The sequence below is a fragment of the Mesocricetus auratus genome, unplaced genomic scaffold (assembly GCF_017639785.1).
Source record: "Mesocricetus auratus isolate SY011 unplaced genomic scaffold, BCM_Maur_2.0 Super-Scaffold_100010, whole genome shotgun sequence".
Lineage (NCBI taxonomy): Eukaryota > Metazoa > Chordata > Mammalia > Rodentia > Cricetidae > Mesocricetus > Mesocricetus auratus.
The window spans coordinates 61794774-61815536 of record NW_024429194.1 but is presented as its reverse complement, the minus strand read 5'-3'; the positions used below and the strand labels follow the sequence as shown (position 1 = coordinate 61815536).

Here is a 20763-nt window from a genome sequence, read left to right as displayed (position 1 = left end):
AATTTACCTGTAAGTACTGAGACTTAAGTAAAATGATTCTCATAGTATTCTGTGTAAGTTCACATAAGTTGGCTGCTTGATAATGTAGTAATAGAAAATGATCCAAGACAAATTTTAAATACATGTTATCATATAAAATGTTACATAATCAAAAATAATATATGCAAATGTCAAATATGAGTTTTAGTGAAAATATATCTGTCATAAAACACTTGAAGAAAGTGGAAGAGCATGACAAATAATATTGTAGACAGACTAGGGTGTTTTTATGCTGAGGAAATAAAATCAAGTAGAAAGACCATGCTCGTGCCTTAGGAGACAGAAAGAGAATACAGTAAGGTGTGACTGTGTTGAGAAAGACTAGAGATAGGAGGATTCAAAAGAAGATAATGAGGACTGAATGAAACCAGAGTAAGATAAACATACAAAAATGTCTTAATTAAATTCATTATTCTGTGTGCTAGCATTAGCAAAAGCAATAACTTTTACCTCTTTCTCCCAAATTAACTACTGTCTTGATTTTCATTACTACATTCCTTTATTCCATGTGGGGGTGTTTGTGTTGAGTCAGAAGTGATAAAAATAGTCTCAGTTTCCACATAGTTTTCTGCTTTTTCCAATTATATAAATGGAATTAATCCAGTTTTTACATGAGACTTTAATTCAACCTTATTTTTATAAGCTTCACTTTGATTCATATTCTTATCAGTTCTATGGATTGATATGTTAAATATCCATTTACTTTTAGTAAACCCTAAGTAATTTGATTTTTGAATTATACAAATAATGTAGACATGAACATTTTTGTGAATGCCTTGGTAAACATGTTTGCACTTTTCTGTTGGGTACTAGGGCAAAAGGGAGACTGCTATTCATAAGTATGCCTGTGTTCATATTTCTTGAACAAGAACAGTGTATGGTATATTCTAAACTATTGTCAATCGTCAATATCTTAGCTATGTTAAAAAATAGAGATACTTCATTGTGACAGTAAGTTACAATTCCAAGATGACTAACAAAATAAAACATGTTTTCATATTTGTATGTCTTGTGCAAAATGTTTCACCATTTTGCTAGGTGGACAGGGTGTCTTTAACTTCTTTCTCTACTTTGTTGGATATGGAATGTATTTTATGTACTTTGGATACAAGTTACTTGTGAGTTCTATGTATTGCAAATATTGGCTGTCTTCTTGGACTTACATTTTTACTTACTACAGAGTATAATTCAGGGTAAAGAAAAAATATGTAATTGAAGTTTATTTTGTGTGATTGGTAGGAATAAGAGATAATATATGATCAGGTGGTATTTTTATCAAATTTCTTGTCATAATATACATGTTGAAATGGTTATAATTTTAACATGTGATGACTTTTCTCATCTTACACACACACTTGTTTCTGTCTATAGGAGCTCATGGAACCCATGTAGCAAGTATAGCTGCTGGGCATTTTCCAGAGGAGCCTGAACGGAATGGAGTTGCTCCTGGTGCTCAAATTTTGTCCATTAAGATTGGTGATACAAGGCTAAGCACCATGGAAACAGGCACAGGCCTCATCAGAGCTGTGAGTGTCTGGGAGTTCTTGATGTAGATTAATAATTTCGAGACTAGAAACCTACATAAAGCACTCTTGGTTCTCAAGAGTATATTAAGCAGTATTTTGGTATACAGAACAGTATTTTTAGAAGCACGCCAGTGCTGATTAATTCAGTGTAAAGTAAAAATTACCAGGAAAAAGTTTCTTGTCTTAAAAGTCTTTGTAGAAAAATATATTTTATACTCATTGTAGTAAACCTCTTAGTAATCTTCTCAAGATAGTTTTTATAAATATATAACTTGCTCCAATACTCTAAAAGGAAATTAAAACCCTTTGTACATTTAATATTCTCTATGACTTACTTTGCCATGTAACTTAAGCGCCTTTAAATCTATTCAGAATCAATGCCCCCCTATTTCCTTCAGTGATTCCCACATTCTAAAGGAAATAGTTTCACTTTTAATTGACGCTTTAGTGAATTCTTTCCTCTGCTACCTTTTGATGTTAATTACAGTATTCCTAGAAATATCTTATAAATTAGTATACAATTAGTCTAGATACTATAGGATTATAAAGCTTCTTTAATACAATGACTATAACTTACTTCCTAAGCTAGATCCTTATTCTTTTAATAGATGATTGAAGTTATAAATCATAAGTGCGATCTTGTCAACTACAGCTATGGAGAAGCAACTCACTGGCCAAATTCTGGGTAAGTCTTTTGGCAGTTGTTACATCATAGAATCTGCCTAATTAAGAGTACCGAGTGGTTTAAGTCAGTGAATTGCAGTTACAGTAAAATGTAACTCTGATGGGCAGATAATTGTGTTTTGTAAGTCAGACTCTCACTCCTGGGTCATGTCATGGATGTCAGCTCCAATCACTGCACCTTGCCAAACCATTGCAGGCACAGGTAGCTAGGGTTGCTCCTCTGCTATGGTGCTTCTGAGACTCACAAGCTGCCAAACCCTCTGGCATTGGTCCCTGCCTCACCATTTTCCTTTCCAGCCAGTTTGGATTTATTGGGTCATCCATCCACCCATCACCAAATAGCACATTCGCAGATGTCCTGGGACTTGTCAGTGGTACTTCCTGACCGTTGGCCTTGTCTACCAACCTTGCTGTTGTTACACATACTGGCTCCACTTGCTAAGCTTCCCTGTCTCCTCAGTCCATGCTACTTTCTCTTCTGCATCCCCTTCCTTCTTGTAATGTTGTGACAAAACTTTTCCTAGAGAGGTAAAACACACGTGTCTACTCACCTATGGGAAGCCACAACCGAAAAAGTACAGATCTCACCGAAGTCTAACCTGGTGAACCAATGAGGTTTATTGGGGTTACTTGCAGGAGCAGAAATGACTCAAAGACAGCAGCAGCATCAAAGCCAACTCCAGCATGGGTGACATCTCCCAAAAGCTGGGAACCTGGATCACTCTGCACAGTCTGCAGGCAGCTTAACAGGCTGGAGAGTCTTTTTCGCAGGTGTCTCAGTTTGAAACTTCTTGCATGCAGCTGGTGGTCTGAGAGTCTTCTTTGCAACTTAGCTTCTCTCAGCTTTAATTGCTTACTCTGGCACTGAGGGGCCTAGTATTTGTACTCAGTTTCAGGGACTTGCGGAAGCCAGTGATGTTTACTTTCCTGCTTATGGGGCTTCCCTGCAGGATGAACTATTTCAATCTCAGAGGAAACTGTTAGACAACGTAAGTGATCCATATCCTTTCCTCTACTTCAGTTCCATGTTGGCCTTGTTTACCTTAGCTCTTTTCCTTTATATGAGTAAGTAGCTGAAATATTTAGAGCATTTACTTAGTGATCATTGTCTCCATCATTCCCATCACCAAAGTATTAATATATGTCAGTTATCTGGTATCTGAAGCTTTATTTAAGGTCTTGTCAAAAGGCAAGCTTTAAGAGGCTTATATGGTTACCAGATGGTTCACCTTTTTCAAGCAATTGGATTTCTTGTGAAATATTATATTGCCCTTTTAATATGTACCCTGTCACTTTTAGCCATTTCTTTCTATAGTGCAGTCTTTCCCCTTCTATCATCTCATTACCTCTTTCATTATCTTCTTTTCTCCTTTGTCAGTTACTTTATCTCTCTCTTTCTCTGTTTCATATCTGGTGTGTGTGTGTGTGTGTGTGTGTGTGTGTGTGTGTGTGTGTGTGTGTGTGTGTGTTACTTGTGTCACAATGTCCATGGAGGTCAGAAGAGGGTAGTAGAACCCTTGGACCTGGAGTCACAGGCAGTTCTGAGCCACAATGTTAGTGTTTTGGTAACTGAACTTGAATCTCTTGTCAGATGTCACGTTGGATTTTTCAGGACTCTTTGGAGCTAGACCTTTTTATAATCTCCATTTTCTTCAGCTCCCTTAACTAATGCCAGTAAACTTCCTTGCTTGCTGTCAATCTCTAACTAGCTTTCTTTGATTTTCAAATTCTTAGGTTTTCTCCTAGTCTCTTCCCCCATTTAACTTTATCACTAAAGACACTAAGTGGCCTTTTAGTCAAATAATCCCTGGTGAAAATACATGCAGGAGTCACTTTGGTGTTTCGTTTGGTTTTTATTTTTCTCTCAACTTTACCACTTCACAAACCTTGTTGACATTATGGTTTTTATTTTCCAAATTGCTCTTTTGTTTGTTTTTTGAGACTGGGTACTATTATGTAGCCTTGGCTGGCCGGCCTAGAATTGCCTGTTTAGACCAGATATGGCTTCAAATTCACAAAACTACTCCTCTGCCTGCCTCCCAAGGGCTGGAATTAAAGATGCGCATCTCCAACCAGGCTTTATCTTATGTTTTTCTTGTATTTAATATGACTTCCCAATTCCCTGAAGCTCAACTAGGGTATATCAGTTGGAATATTGTGTCCTACTAAAAGCCTATCTGCTAATGTATATGTAGTCATATAGCTGAGCAAATGTTGTATTTACCTCATTTAAAGCTACTGTCAGTTACATAGTTTGGAATCATTGTGATTTGTTTGGTTATAAATTAGATATGGAATAGTTGTATTTGTTCAAAGGAATTCTTTGTTTTTTAGGAGAATTTGTGAAGTAATTAATGAAGCAGTATGGAAACATAATACAATTTATGTTTCGAGTGCTGGAAATAATGGTCCCTGCCTTTCTACAGTGGGTTGTCCAGGTGGAACTACATCCAGTGTGATAGGTTAGTAAGCTTTAAAGTTTCAGAAAAAGGTCTGTTTAAATACAAGGAAAACAGGAGATTGAAGGAGGAAGATCACAGGTTCGAGGACAGCCTATGATACTACAGAGACCCCATTTCCAAAAATACATAAAATAGAATGAACAATAAATCAGAGTTTATTCAAGTATTGTATTCTATATATAAAACACTTGAGGCCTGAGTATGTTTAATCCTTTTAAATTGTGACAGGTTGTTTTCTTTTACAAGGTCAGGTTACAGAAACTAACCTTCATAATGTGGGCTTCATGTGTCCTGTGGGATGTGGGTTGGACACACATTCACATAGACCTTAAATGTGTTCCTAGGAAAGTCTAAGAAATTGTTGTCTAGGAATTTAGGAGAAATGGTGTAATGGAAACACATTACACACTTTTAGGTTGTTTTTTAGTGCAAATAATAATCTTGGAAGTTCTTTTTTGTTTTTTTGAGACAGGCTTTCTCTGTGGCTTTGGAGGCTGTCCTCAAACTAGCTCTTGTAGACCAGGCTTGTCTCAAACTCACAGAGGTCTGCCTGCCTCTGCCTCCTGAGTGCTAGGTTTAAAGCGTGCTCCACCACCTCCTGGGTGAAGTTCTTTTTTATGTGTACAAAAGCAGTGTACTTAGTACTCACATGCACAGTGTATTTTCCTGAAAAAAAAACAAAAAACAAAAAACTAGGATACATGAAAAAATTGTGTTACTTTTTGTTAATGGTTGATTCATCCTATAGGTGTTGGAGCTTATGTATCTCCTGATATGATGGTTGCAGAGTATTCACTGAGAGAGAAATTGCCTGCAAATCAATACACATGGTCTTCTAGAGGCCCAAGGTAAGTACAAGTAGTTCTTGGAAATAATAAACATATTTGATTAAACCTTATACTGTTGAGAGGAGGGGCAGTTGTACACAAGAAGTAATGACAGCCTTGTTTTCAGCAAGTTTGATGTTGAAACTTAGGTGAAACCTGCTTTACTTTTGTAAAAATCACAGTTAACAGATCTTATATTCATTTTGAAGTTATAATCTACTTTGAACATTTGGGTGAGACGTATAAGCAAGCAAATTCTGACTGATAAGTGTTTTTTTTTTTTTTTTCTGACACCATCTGAACATTTGGGCTGAGTATTCCATATCAGTTAATCAAGACAGTCCTCTATAAACATGCCCACAGGCCAACTCGGGTGACAAACCTAAGCACAGAAAATATTTTTCCAAATTTTAAACATTTGTTGATGCTTCATTAAAATCATTTATAGAATTGCAATTTAACATTTAAAGCTACTTTGTGATTAACTATTTTACAAGGATATTGGGAAGGTTAAAAAGTTATGTTTTAACTCTTTATAGTTTTGTTCTTCCAGTTGTTAATACTTAGTTCTCATTGTGACTGTTGATCACTACTATAGATTTTATGAACAAGAACGTGAAAATTTTCCCTAAATCTTCACATCCATTTTATAATTTACAGGTGACACTTTGAAGAATGTACTTTTATTCTTGAGATGATACAATTCAAGCATCGTTTTCTCTCAGTAATATGTGAATGTTTTTACACATTAACTGACACTTAGCCTAATCATATTTCAGATGGGCTCTGAAAGCACTACCCACAACCCTTTCACTAGGAAGATAGGCACAATGCTCCTGTTTTCTGTGGAACTGAAATCAAAGCATCCTAGAATTCTTAGCCAGGAGTTTAAAAAAAATCACTCACTTGAGGGAAGAATCATAATAGGAAATCCAACAACCTCTGTGGAGCAACAGCATGCCCTTATATCTTTACTTGGGAAAGAGAATAGAGCTGTGCTGGGTGTTACTGTGATTATATAGCTGGTAGGATAAGTGATCAGAGTTGTTTAAGATGTATCACTGGAGTTTAATCTCTAGGTCCCATGTAGTAGAGACAACTAAATCCTGTATGTTGTCCTCTACCTACACAGGCATGCTATGACACCGGCAGATGCTTCCCATACCCTCTCTTCTCTCTCTCTCTCTCTCTCTCTCTCTCTCTCTCTCTCTCTCTCTCTCTCTCTCTCTCTCTCTCTCTCTCTCTCTCTCCTTCTCCCTCTGTCCCCTTTCACCCCCTCACACACATACTCATGCATATGCATACATACACATATAGTATGATTTTAAAATTCTTTAATGTGGCTTTTAGAAAAATTTAAATTACATATAAGGCCATGTTACATTTCTGTTGGACAAACTGGAAATTTTTTGGTATAAGCAAAAGAAGTACCCTTATCAAGGAGTTACAGCACTCAAATAGCTGATACCTTTGACGTTTTCACAGAAACATAGATACATACACACAGAAATTACACTTGAAAGCAAAAAATAAATGTGTGCTGAGAAATTAGCTGTGTTTGGTCATTTTCCTTCCATTGCTTCCCTATAACAGTATCTTTGTCTTTTCTTTCTTTTTTTATTGTAATAACTGCAAATATTGTATCATTTTGGACTATAATTATGACCTTTTAAATATTGTGCATATCCAGCTATTATTCTAACCCTCCCCCCCCCCGCTTTCTGTGTAGTGCTGATGGGGCACTTGGTGTGAGCATCAGTGCACCAGGAGGTGCCATTGCTTCTGTGCCTAACTGGACGTTGAGGGGGACTCAGCTAATGAATGGGACATCAATGTCTTCCCCCAATGCCTGTGGGGGCATTGCCCTGGTACTTTCCGGTAAGAGTATTATTTAGTACTCTGTTCTTTATCATAGACTATGTTTTCTTCAGTTGTCATGGTGAGAGCATGGATAGAATTGGTGATGTCTTGGACACAAAATAAGGTGTAAGGTAGAAAGTGATACATGGGGGAACAATCCTTTGAGTGGGTATTCAGCCACCCAGAAGATGTAATTTATTGACTGCTATTAATGCTTATCAAATAATAGTTCAGTTCTAGTGCTAAATCCATGGGTAGAACATCAAAACTACTTTGCTGTTGTGGGGTTAATTGCAAAAGGCAGACTGTAAACAAATTGAAAATCTTTATGCTACTTTACCAGGTGATAATGATGTGTAGTATTAAACAGGGTGTCACTAGGTCACTTCTGACTCAGGCTTCTACCTCAAAAGGGTCCCTCTTTCCAAGTCTAACCTCCCACTGGCCTCTGTTGTTCATGCCTTTTCTGTCTGCTGTAACTTTCTTTTCTACCTAATATGGATGAGCCACACTGGGGAGAAATATTCTGCCTCCATTCCCCAGTCAGTGCTACATCTCCCTGCCAGGGTAAGCTAGACCTCAGAACAGATCCTGGTCTCCTCATTTGTAGTCCTTCAAACTCACTAAGTAATTTCAAGGTTGCATGTCTTCTCTCTGAATATTCAGCTATCTCTACCTGATAGAGATCAGAAAACTCATGCATTTCACAAGACCCAACTCATCTACCACTCTTCTGAATTCTCGTGGACACGATTATAGCTGCCTTAGTTTGCATCATAGCCTACCTATTTGTTTTGTTTGCATATTACAGTATTTTACTGGTAACATGTTTAATGAATTTTGGGAGGACAAAAATAGTATATTATCCATCCTTTAATAGGCTGGCAGATTGTCGGCCATACCCTTATGTTCAAAATCTGGCTGTACACTGAAATTGCCTGGTACATAATCATTAATGATTCTGAGCTGTAGTGAGACCTATCTAGTGTCTTTGATTTGGTTTGCTTAAGTTACACTGGTGTTTGTAACATACAATCTGGTTTAAAATTGGTGTCACCAACTATAGTGCAGAACCTATAATATTTTAAATGTAATACCATTTGAATGCCCCTAACATGGATGTTTGCATAACCTGCATTGATGTGACTGCAGATTGGCATGAAATGAATTTTTCTCCAAGTATAGTATTTATGGGATGCAAACAATTTAAATCAATTATTTACTTAATTTTTAAGAAAACATTCTGAAGTGAATGTTAAGAAGAGATATAGCAGAAGAGGGTACATGTTATCATCTTGGTGCAGGGGGCATATTTCAGCTAATGACTTCATTAACATTAATTTCCTGGTTTTGCTTTTTAATCTTAGGTCTGAAAGCAAATAATATTGACTATACTGTTCACTCAGTCAGAAGAGCTCTAGAAAATACTGCAGTAAAAGCTGACAATATAGAAGTATTTGCCCAGGGACATGGAATTATTCAGGTATTGTTGTCTGTGTTCAAAACAATGATAAAGCATCAAGATAATGCTGTAAAGATTGCTCTGTGATGATGGTTCAGTCAGTCTAATCTGTAGACTTGGCCATTGTAGAACTATAAGCAAAAAGGGTACAAAGTCAATTTGTAGGTAAAAGGGAGTAGCTGTACTGAAATAAAGAAAGGGTGTGTAGAGCTTGGAAATTCAAAATGGTAAAAATAAGCATTGGTCAGGCATAAGTTAGTGAGTGACCTTGAATCACATGAAAACAACTGTAAATTCAGACTGAAGTGGAAAGTCATCAAGTCATGATTAGAATGGTAGTTTTTAAAATATATGTTTGCTATCTTAGCTATGGTGATTAGTTTACAGAAGTAAATCTAGAAATTAGCTTTGCTACAGCTAAAATTAAATTGATTCATAAAATATTTTTCTTGATGTAGCCATTTACATTGTACCATTTATATTCTTTTAGGTTGACAAAGCCTATGACTACCTCGTTCAGAATACATCATTTGCTAACAGATTAGGTTTTACAGTTACAGTTGGAACTAACCGTGGCATCTACCTCCGAGATCCTGTTCAGGTGGCTGCTCCTTCAGATCATGGTGTTGGCATTGAGCCTGTATTTCCAGAGAACACAGGTAAGTAGTAGACTGGCAATAAGCAGAAGCATTCATATCTGTGGCTTAAATGAATGGTAGATGAAAGAAGAATGCTGCTGTCGAATGTCTAAAGCAGTGTCTCTCAACCTTGCTGATTCTGTGACCCTTTAATACGGTTCATGTTGTGGTGACCCCCAACCATAAAATTATTTCGTTGTAACTTCATAACTGTAATTTTCCTATTGTAAAGAATTGTTATGTAAATGTCTCTTTTCCGATGGTCTTAGCTGACCCAAAGGGGTACCAACCCACAGGTTGAGAACCACTGCTCTAAGGGGAAGTTACAAATCAATAAGTGATTGTTTTAAAGCTTAATAGATTTCATGGGAAATATTAGTTTGGGATCCCAGTACCGTGGCAGTTCAGGCAGCATCTTGCCTTTGAGGAAAACAGACCCAGGCCTTCAGTGGCTCGTAGTTATATTAAACTTGTAATAAAATTACAGATTACTTTTCTGTCTATATCTCATTCCTTCAGTAGAAGACAGAGCTTTAGGTTAGTGTTAGAAGTAGAAGCAGCTGGGGGAGAGCGGGGCTCGTAAACTGCAGCTCAATTGTCTTTAATTAAAGCTGTCATTATATGTCTGGCAGTTTATTTTAATGAGATCCTATTCTCTGAATGCACAAATATGGAACAACCACTAAACTCCTGTTCTTACAGTTGTTGGGTGAAAATGCATATGAATCACAAAAGGATTCTAAGATGTTACGGAAGATTCTATGCTTTTATTTAAGTTGTAATTTGGAAGTCATGTCTAATGCATTGTATAGTTAACCAAACTAGGTTGTAAAATTTTCTTGATACAACGTAGAACTTTTAAAATGGTTCCCCAGAAAAGGGAAATGTTAATTTTAATTTTTTTTTAATGCCAGAAAACTCTGAAAAAATATCCCTTCAGCTTCATTTAGCTTTAACTTCAAATTCATCGTGGGTTCAGTGCCCCAGCCATTTGGAACTCATGAATCAGTGTCGGCACATAAATATACGTGTGGATCCCAGGGGCTTAAGAGAAGGGTTGCATTATACAGAGGTATTGTCATATCTTTTTTTTTTTTTCTTCCTTTTTTCAGTGTTTTTAGTGGTAAAAGTGAACAATCCTTGGTGTGGTGTGTTTACTTTCTCCTTAAAAAACAATTATATATCTTTCTACTTGCCAGATTTTCTAGCTTTTCTGTGTTTATTTAAGCAGTGTTGCATCCTTCTGTGAAGAAGGCTAGGGGAAGACATAGATAGCAAAGCTGTTTTGATCAGGCCTCTCTACTTTGTTAATTATACAAAAACCTGTAGTATAGTTAGCTTTACTTTTTAGACAAAACATTTGTTGAACATGGTAGCTGTAAGTAAACACATATAGTGTCATAACATCTTTCTACTTCCAAAGTATTTATAACACTAGTTTTAGTTTGTAATAGAGCATAATTAAAATGCATTTTGTTTGTTTGTTTTTAATTTGGTGTCTTATTGCCTATTAGTCTCAGTCATGGTTTGCTTATGTGTTTGTTTGGCTTTGTGTTGTTATGTGAACTAATGTCAGTAATGTGGTTTGAATTACCTGAAGGACCTTTAAATTTTAAGATTGGATTCTTCTGTGCTTATATTACACCTTTTATTTCCTGTTTTACCATTTTGTTCATGGATGCTGAAACTTACCATTCTCTCTTCAAGGTATGTGGCTATGATATAGCATCCCCCAATGCAGGTCCTCTATTCAGAGTTCCAATCACTGCAGTTATAGCAGCAAAGTAAGTAAGATGTTTAACTTAACTATTACCTATAAATTGTTAATCCCTATATTTGATATAGTGTAGACTTCTGGAGGATTATTAGCCCAGAAGCCAGTAACCAGGAAGATTATTCAGATAGAAGCAAGTAATCAGGTTCTGTTCCATTCTCGATTGCATATAGTTAGCTATTTTGTTTGTATTAATTATGAGTAGTTGAGAGCCCCTGACATCTGCCACCCTCCACTGAAATGTCTTTACCCAGACTTCCAGTGACTCCATATTGCTCAATTGAGTCTGTCTTCATTTTACCCCATTCCTTTCTTCCTCCATAGTGATTCTTCATGTTCTTCTACTACCCCAGCTTCACCCTCCTGGGCCTGATTATGCTCTTCTGATTATCTAGTTACTTTCTGTAACGAGATTTTTCTGTCCCACCAACCAGCTCCCAATTAATGACATGGAGGCTTGTTATTAATTATGAAAGTTTGATCTTAGCTTAGACTTGTTCCTAACTAGTTCCATAACTTAAATTAACCCATTTATATTAATCTCCTTTCTGTCACGTGGCATTACTTCTCTTCCATCTTGTGCCTTCTGTTTCCTCTCTTGGTGTCTCCTGTGTGCCTAGATTCTCCTCCTCTTCCTTTCTCTCCCTGGGAATCCTGCCCATACCTCCTGCCTAGCTATTGACTGTTCAGCTCTTTATCACACCAGTCACAGCAAATACAGCTTCATACAGTGTGCAAATACCCCACAACAACTTTCTGTTTCCAGATTACTGTTTCATCCTTCCTGAAATCAGGAAATTCAACGTTGATAATGTTACTTGGTGCTTCAAACACAGCAGAGACAGTCCTTAAGGATCAGGTTTACATTCCTTAAGAAGCCCACAATAACAGCTCACAATTACAGTTCCACATAGCTTCTTGTCACTGACTACACCAAACTGCATATTTTTAGCCTGACACCCCTGGTTTCCTCAGTGTTCCTTTGCCTCATTTGTCTGTCTGTTAAATCCCCAGACTTGTTTCTGAGCATCCCAGGTAAAGGGAGTTCCATCTCTGGCACATTCACAGCTTTTTCAAGGTCCTGGACAGTCTTTGGCTTATGTGTTCCAATTTTTTAAAATTATATCATTTGATTGTGAATCCTCTGTGGATATAAACTGTGTCTTACACATTTTAAATTAATACCTTTTGGAGGCCGTTGTTTGAGTTAATTATGTAATAGGCCTCAGCAAATGAGGTCTATAGTTTAAAATTGAGGAGATTAAATTTAATACATGCCATGAACATGGAAAAATTGCATCTTAGCTAAATTTTCCATTATATATTTTGTGTAAGTCCAGTGGGAATTTAGACAAGACTTTCAATAGCATGCCGTTTAGGAATTTCCCCCAGGTTCTACTTTTAGGATCTAAGCCGTCTTCTATTTTCCCTAACAATTGCTTTCTGAAGCTTGCTGTATTAAGTTGTTTTTCTCTCCCCATCAGTTTTTATAGAGCAAAGGGTCATGGTTTACTCATTTGCATATTTCTAGCTACAAATAACAGTACCTCACACATAGTAGGTACTCATTTTCATGTTTGTGAAATGAAGACAATGTGACTGTAACATGTATTTTATTTCCAATACATATAGTTATACATTTGATGCTTAGGTTGATTTCTTACGAAACTAGTTTGTCTTTGGAATATTTTGCCACTGTAAGCAGGGGCTTAATTTACTATGTTTCACCTGTACATCTGTAAGACTATTATATAATTCAATTTTAATACTAAGAAGTCACTAGTTGAGAATCTGGTAATGAGAAAATCCTGTGAATTTTGGAAACTTCTTTTTAAAAAAACAGGAGACAGCCTAAGTGTTTTACTATTTCTGTTACAAGGTGTAAAAGTAGTTGAATAGAATCAGAATCATCTGTGAGCTGCCGTCCTAGGTTATATCTAGTACTGCATTACAGGATCAGGTCGTAATGTGCTTACCGTTTATCACCGACTTATTGCAAGCCCCAGAGTTTATTTCTAGTGCACTGTAGTCTTGTATATGTTAGATAACATCTGGAGTACCAGTGAGTTTATTGTTTACACATAACTTTACATTTAGAGTATTATGTTTACTGTGTATTTTTTTAATTTTCAGAGTAAATGAGTCATCACATTATGATCTAGCCTTTACAGATGTACATTTTAAACCTGGTCAGATTCGAAGACATTTTGTTGAGGTTCCTGAGGGTGCGACTTGGGCAGGTAAGTGAAATTTGACCATGACCTTTTTTTTTTTTTTTAACCTATTTGAGAATTTACACACTGGTAATAATGCACTGTTGCTGTGCTGATTTCTTTCTGAGGGTACTCAGGAGTTAAAACTACTATCTTTTTGTGCTCTATCTATGCTAGGTCCTTAGAGGAAGGCTGTTTGTAAAGGCCTTTTCTCCTTATCCAAGTTACTGAGAAACAGCATGAAATATCTTAACTGATACTATCTATAAGAATAGACAATTATAAAATACTTCCTCCATGTTAAAGTCAACCTTTGTATTCTTAAGAGTTTGGTATACTGGGTGACAGAAATCTATTTGGGACTGTAAATGTGAGTTGTCAATGTAGGCTATTTTAAGGCCAAGTTGTGGCATTGTAGTATATACATATAGCCCCTTGGGGTTATAAGTTCAAGACTCTGTTAAAATTCAGTAATAGTACTAAAGAATAAAAATCTTACCACAGAAATTACTCTTGTTTCTGCTCAGCCTTTGCAATTTACTCGGTGTCTGTTTTCTTTAATTAAAAAGGAGAAAAATTGATTAGTAATATAATTCCCTTATGATTTATGTACTTGGTGTTAAAAATATGCAGGGGTTGGGGTGGAGGTTATTGTTATAAAACATTGTTGAATGTTATAGAATGAACATGTTTCCACATCATTTCACAGTATTAGATTGCAAGTGTTCTGGTGGTTTCTATTTCAGATTATTCAAAATAGTGTCAGAATGCCATATATGTACTTGTAGCAATTGATTGATTTCCCCTCTATGCCCCCTTGTCTGTAAGAACAAAAATGAACTGACCCTTGCTTTAGTACCCTTGAGTTAGAACAAGTGTTCTTTAATAATATTCTCTCATGGTTTTAGTTTACCCCTAGCCATGCAGTGCAGGAAAGCTAAGCAGGTGTGGTTGTAGTGATGATACTTTGGAGAAACTGTTAGGAATACATACAAGAGGAAAATAACAGGAAGAGAAATTAGACATGATATATAGTGGTATAATCCTCTTATTGATAATTAGTTTGTTTTCTAATTAAAATGAGAGAAAGGAGCAATTTTAGGATTCTGTTCACTTAATAATGGTCTATTTCTTACAGAATATTACATATACACATACTCTGTTTTGAAAAAGCTTGTAGCTTTCATTCGAAAATACCATTTTAGGGATTGGAGAGAAACATCGTTAAGAGCACTTGCTGATCTTCCAGAGAGACCTAGGTTTGATTCCCAGAACCTACATGGAGGTTCTCAACTATTTGTAATTCCAGTTCCAGAGTAACCAATGACCTCTTCAGGCCTTTGCAGGCACCAGACATGCCTGTGACATAAAGACAGACACCTGTATACATCATATAAAAATAATTCTAAAAAAATAATAAAACATATTTTTTTATTTTTCCCTAAGCAGGTAAAAGTTATTTAAAACCATCTGTGATCATTTTAATACTTACCAGTTTAAAATTTATTTCTTCATTTTAGAAGTTACTGTGTGTTCATGTTCTTCTGAGGTATCAGCAAAGTTTGTTCTTCATGCAGTACAACTTGTGAAACAGAGGGCGTATCGAAGTCATGAATTTTATAAGTTTTGTTCCCTTCCAGAAAAAGGAACACTGATTGAAGCCTTTCCTGTCCTGGTAAGTTTATTTGACAGGTTAAAATTCAGAGCATTCCCTTTTCTTTTGGTATAGGCTAAGACTATAGTTTGTGTTTAGGGCATGTTAGAGATTCATATTTTGTTCATATTTATCAATTGAGGTAGAATGATAGGTAATTTAATGAAGAATACAGAAAACCAGGACTGGAGAGATGGCTTGGAAGTCTAAGAGTACTTGCTGCTCTTGTAGAGGACTCTGCTTTGGTTCACAACACTTACATGGCAGCTTACAACCATCTGTAACTCCAGTTCCAAGGTATCTGATGCCCTCTTTGACCACCTTGCACATGGAAACAAAACACTCATATACATAAAATAAACAATCTTTAAAGAAAAGAGTACTGAAAACCAAGCCAGCATAGTGCTTAACTGTAATCCTAGCATTTGGAGGCAGAGCTAAGCACATCTATAACTGTTCAAGACCAGCCTGATTTACATAGTACAAATCTATGCCAGTAAATAAAATTTACCCTGTGTTTCAGAAGTGAATTTTACTCCTCTATTCTCTCATTCTGTAAATGCTATGATGACACCCAGATGATGTGCATCTAAGGCAAGTGCCTTCAACTAAACTGTCCCCAACCAATATTCACATCTCTTTTCATTCAAATACCTAAGGAAAAGGTTAATCACGTGCCTCTTTAAAATTTGGAACTTCATTTGCATTGTTAGCATATAGTACTGTGGAATTTTTCCTGATGTGAGACTTTTCTAGTTATCTTACTAATTCTCCTGTTGAGAATCTGTGAAGTGGTTTCATTTACAGAGAAAACTATTGTCAGGTCTCCATTTTTCGTCTGTATTAGCAATGACTGTATCTTACATCATGGTAGGTAATGTGCTGCTGTGCTTGTTCCTCTGGGTTTTCTCTTCCTAGTAGATTCTGTGTTGCTGTTACTTTATATGGGGTAATGTTAGCATTATTCATCTCTAAATGTACTAGTACAGCAGTGCTAAGGCTCCCTTTTACTTTTTTTTGTCTTAAGAGAAGGGTGTGACCGTAACTTACTACTTCGGTTGCTAGGTGGATGTGAAAACAAAATTCAGTCCTGCCTATTGAGTATGCTTATAAATTTTGTAACATTCCTTCTCATCATTAGTCGTAATTATCTTTTAAATGGTCCTAGGGCTTTTTAATTATTAATTTACTGTGTGTGGTTTCTATAGCTGTCTTGTATCTTTTATGATTTAAAAGTGTTGGATTATTAATAACTATACCCATATACCCATCTGTGCAATTATTCTTTGTTGAACAACTAGCTTACATAATAAAATCTTTAGTTTTATTGCTGCAAATAAAATTTTTATTTTGAATCAGTTAATATTTGGTGATATGAAGAAGGATTAGAAAACAATTTATTCTTTAACATTCTTATTTTTATTTAAAGGGTGGGAAAGCAATTGAATTTTGTATTGCTCGTTGGTGGGCAAGTCTCAGTGATGTCAATATTGATTATACCATATCATTCCATGGGATAGTGTGTACTGCGCCACAGTTAAATATTGTAAGTATTATAACATTCTCACCATTTTTAGTGTCATTTTTGTTATGAAAAATAATTTCTGTGGTAGATGTAAACCTTAATGGGGAACTAATCAATAAATCTAGATATATTTGTCCATGAGTATTTAGGTATTTGCATTTCATAAACTTATTTTAGATATAAAATATTATCTTAAAGTTTGAGAAATCAATTTTTAAATATCTTTTGTAGCATGCATCTGAAGGAATCAATCGTTTTGATGTTCAGTCCACCTTAAAGTATGAAGATCTGGCTCCTTGCATTACCTTGAAGAGCTGGGTCCAAACACTGCGGTATCTGTCACTGTTTTAAGAGTTACAAAAGCTGAATGTTAATGGGAAGGATGTGAGGGTTAGGGGTTTTGTGTTTGTTTCTTTCTAATTTTTATCTATGTGATGCTGTCGATAAAAAAATCCAGTTTGATTTTACAGCCTAGGAATCCTCTTGGGTTTCCAAAAGGCGGCTTAGCATTGCTTTCTGTCCCCACTAATGCTGTCATCATTAGGGTCACTTTATGTTGACCATTTCACTTCTAGGCATAAACAAATTAACAGTTGAGACTGAGGCAGAAGAGCAAGTTCAAGTCTAACCTGGATAAGTAAGTTAGTGAGACTCTTGTCTCTTCTTAACCATAGAGTATTTACTTTCCATGCATAAATCCCTGTTTAGTCTCAGCTGTGGCAACAAAGCAAGTTAACAGTGTCCAATTTTTATTCTGTGAGTACATGGTTCACTGTTGGTAAACATTCAATACCAGAAAATCCCATTGGCTGGTAAAAGAAATTTGTCTCCTGAGTACATGCCATAACTCCTTGTGGAAGCAGGAATTTCCAGTCTCAGTATTCTTCTAATACCTTGGCAGTGTCATCTACTCAGAACAAGGACTAGGTATATCCCTAGCATATGATATCCCATTCTACACCTATGCAGCAGCACCAGTAGGTGAGAGTAGCAGGGAGTGTGTATATCAGAGCTGTTCTTTAACTCTTGTTGGCAGTCATCTCACAAGTGTTGGAATTTGGCTATGCTAAGAGCTTTTTGATAATATTTTAAAATGTTTTTTATGATAAATAGAATATCTTTGTAATATTGCAGTGATTTAGTCAGTATGGGGTACATATTAATTAAAATATTATATAGTTTACTGTAAATGCAGTTTCAGGAGTGATCTCTCACCGGCATGTTTAGTTGCTTGCTCTGTGTCATTAAATGAAGTCTTGAAATAATTCTACCTTAACTATATTACAGCCCAGTAAGTGCAAAAACCAGACCTTTAGGATCAAGAGATGTTTTGCCAAATAATCGCCAACTTTATGAGATGGTTCTGACATACAACTTTCATCAGGTAAGTGTTTCCTAGTAAAATATACCTGCACAGTAAATTACCATTTTATATACTGTGAAATCAGATGGATATTGCTTGTCTTTGAGACTTAGTTTTTTTTATAGTTTATTGGGATTTTTTTTGTTGATATGGCAAACAACAGGGGGAAGAAAACATAAAGGAATGAATTGTTACTCTGCCACATTGTTTCAGAGAGTTTAGCCTGTGTTCACTGGGCTCTGTGTTCCTGGGCCTGTAATCAGGCAGTATACCACAATGGCAGCAGGAAAATTTAACAGAGGCTGCTCAACTCACAGAGGACAGGAAGCAGAGAGGAGGGGAACAGAAACTAAAAATTAGAGCATGCCCATTGCCACCCAGCTTCCTCCAACAAAGCCCTACCTTCTGGAATTTCAACCATCTCCCAAACAACACAGCATCACCAGCTGGGTACCAAGCATCCAGTATATGTAGGAGATACTGTACATCTTAACCACAACAATTCTACATCAATAACACCTGGCCTGATTGCCTTCTGCAGAGAATCAGTAGTGAAAGTAACTGAGACCATTATAAATGTTGGATGCATGGGATTTTTAAAGTGAATGAGATTTCGCTTCATGTTATGCTTACTTTATTGAAACATAATATAAATTTAGTTTTAAATGTTACAGAGTGGTAGATTTCAGTAAATTGTTATATTACAATTTTATAAAGAAATTATATCTTGGAACTATATATTTGTTAGAAATGAGTGAGTGAGTGTGTGTGTGTGTGTGTGTGTGTGTGTGTGTGTGTGTAGGAAGAGCACTAGGTTTTTATTTTTTAAAGTTTACAAAAGTTTATTTAAATGCCAAGATAGTAGCTGTCCCATGCTTTGAAAAAAATTATAAGAATGAATACTTTTTAATGAAACAGTTATAATGATATTATAAACTATATATAAATCATGTCAAGTAATTCTTCTTTTTTTTCAATAGCCTAAAAGTGGAGAAGTAACACCTAGTTGTCCACTTCTTTGTGAATTGCTGTATGAGTCAGAATTTGACAGCCAACTGTGGATTATTTTTGACCAGAACAAAAGACAGATGGGCTCAGGCGATGCCTATCCACATCAGGTATAAGTTGTAAAAAGAATTAATAAATCCCAAATTTCTTGTTAAGGTAAAACATGAAAAGTTTTCAAAGATATCATAATTTTGCATTCAATCTTTTTACACCTACAGAGATGTCTTGTGCTCTTGTAGTTATGAAGGAAAGCCTTGACAACGTCTCTGCCATATACTAAAGGATTTTGCTCACAAGCACTGGCCAGCAGAGCATGTTTAATGGAGAGAAGGGACTGCAGCCAGGACCTTGCTTAGCATGCACTCTGCCATTAGATTAGACCTCTATTCCCAATGTAGTGGTTTGTTGTGTTCTTTCTCCCTCCTACGCACTGCTTGTACCTACTTAAAGATGGATAGTGAATGAGGTGTGTGAGACTGGAGAGTGGTCCCAGGTCTGAATGGAACTCTGGGTTAGTAAGGCAGGAGCCTGGTGGTTTCAGTGTATTAATACCTTCAGACCTGAAGTTGTACTGAGCTTTGAACTACATGCCAGACTCTGTGCTTTCCACTGTCACTGAAGGGAAGCAAGGATCTCTTGACATGTAACTACTTGGAAATTTCATCTAACTCAAATTGTATTTGAAGAAATGAGATTTTTTTTTCTTGAAATGCTTGTGATTTTTTGCTAAGTAATGAAAATCATTCATGGAAATTTTTGCATTTGGTCATTTAAGAAGTGATCCCAGTTCCTCCCCTAACCCCCAACCAAGCTGCAGTCACATCGCTATAAAATGGAATGTTAGAAGGCATACAGGAGTTACCTTTCACATTGTCTCAGAATACTCTGCTCCTGCAAAGTGCAGCATCCCTATTCCATGAGCATGTTAGCAAGGTTGAATTAGTAATTTTATATTCCTTGATCTCTACTGGCTGTTTGCCCTGCTTGTCATAAAGGGGTGTGACACTTTACAGTTAAAATTAGATGTTTATGTATATGTGAATGTATATTTTAGAAAATAAAAACTCAACTTGACTTTTTGGCTATTCCTATGAACAAAAATTTTTTCTTAGTTGTATATAAGTATTGAGTATGTGAGTGTGTGGATATTCTGTGGTGGAAAGAATTAGGACACTGAGGTCAGATCTTGCCTGAGCTCCTACATTCTTTACTCTCTGTGACTCTGGGCAAGCCACCTGACATTGCTGAGGCTCACTATCCCCTAGACATTTCTGTATAGACAGTGTCTTGCACCTTGGACAAATATGTAAATGGAACTCTCTTTTTTTTCTCTTACTGTCGTTTATTGAACTAAACTTAACTCTTTCCAAATGTTTTCTTTTTTAGTATTCTTTGAAACTGGAGAAAGGAGATTATACAATTCGACTACAGATTCGTCATGAGCAAATCAGTGATTTGGATCGTCTTAAAGATCTTCCGTTTATTGTTTCTCATAGGTTGTCTAATACCTTGAGTTTAGATATTCATGAAAATCATAGCCTTGCACTTCTAGGAAAGAAGAAATCAAGCAGTTTGACATTACCACCCAAATATAACCAGCCATTCTTTGTTACTTCCTTACCTGATGATAAGTAAGTGAAGATATTGCTGATAAATTGTGGTTCATATGTTAGTCTAAATTTATAGTTTGCTATCATTTTAGTCTGAAGCTATTTCTCAGTTTTATTT

The 20763-nt window shown here is 36.1% G+C and overlaps 1 protein-coding gene across 3 annotated transcripts in view; it reads left to right on the top strand.

The window, feature by feature from the left end:
* Positions 1–20763, top strand: part of Tpp2 (tripeptidyl peptidase 2) — a 65652-nt gene that overhangs the window by 19355 nt on the left and 25534 nt on the right. For all 3 annotated transcript variants that reach the window (XM_040753690.1, XM_040753691.1, XM_040753692.1), the window contains exons 7-22: positions 1411–1565; positions 2174–2250; positions 4584–4711; positions 5460–5559; positions 7268–7416; positions 8766–8881; positions 9351–9519; positions 10413–10570; positions 11206–11282; positions 13406–13512; positions 15006–15160; positions 16569–16685; positions 16896–16996; positions 17952–18048; positions 19008–19145; positions 20422–20666. In XM_040753690.1, coding sequence (XP_040609624.1) covers positions 1411–1565; positions 2174–2250; positions 4584–4711; positions 5460–5559; positions 7268–7416; positions 8766–8881; positions 9351–9519; positions 10413–10570; positions 11206–11282; positions 13406–13512; positions 15006–15160; positions 16569–16685; positions 16896–16996; positions 17952–18048; positions 19008–19145; positions 20422–20666 — 2089 coding nt within the window. The remainder of the gene's footprint in view (positions 1–1410; positions 1566–2173; positions 2251–4583; positions 4712–5459; positions 5560–7267; positions 7417–8765; positions 8882–9350; positions 9520–10412; positions 10571–11205; positions 11283–13405; positions 13513–15005; positions 15161–16568; positions 16686–16895; positions 16997–17951; positions 18049–19007; positions 19146–20421; positions 20667–20763) is intronic.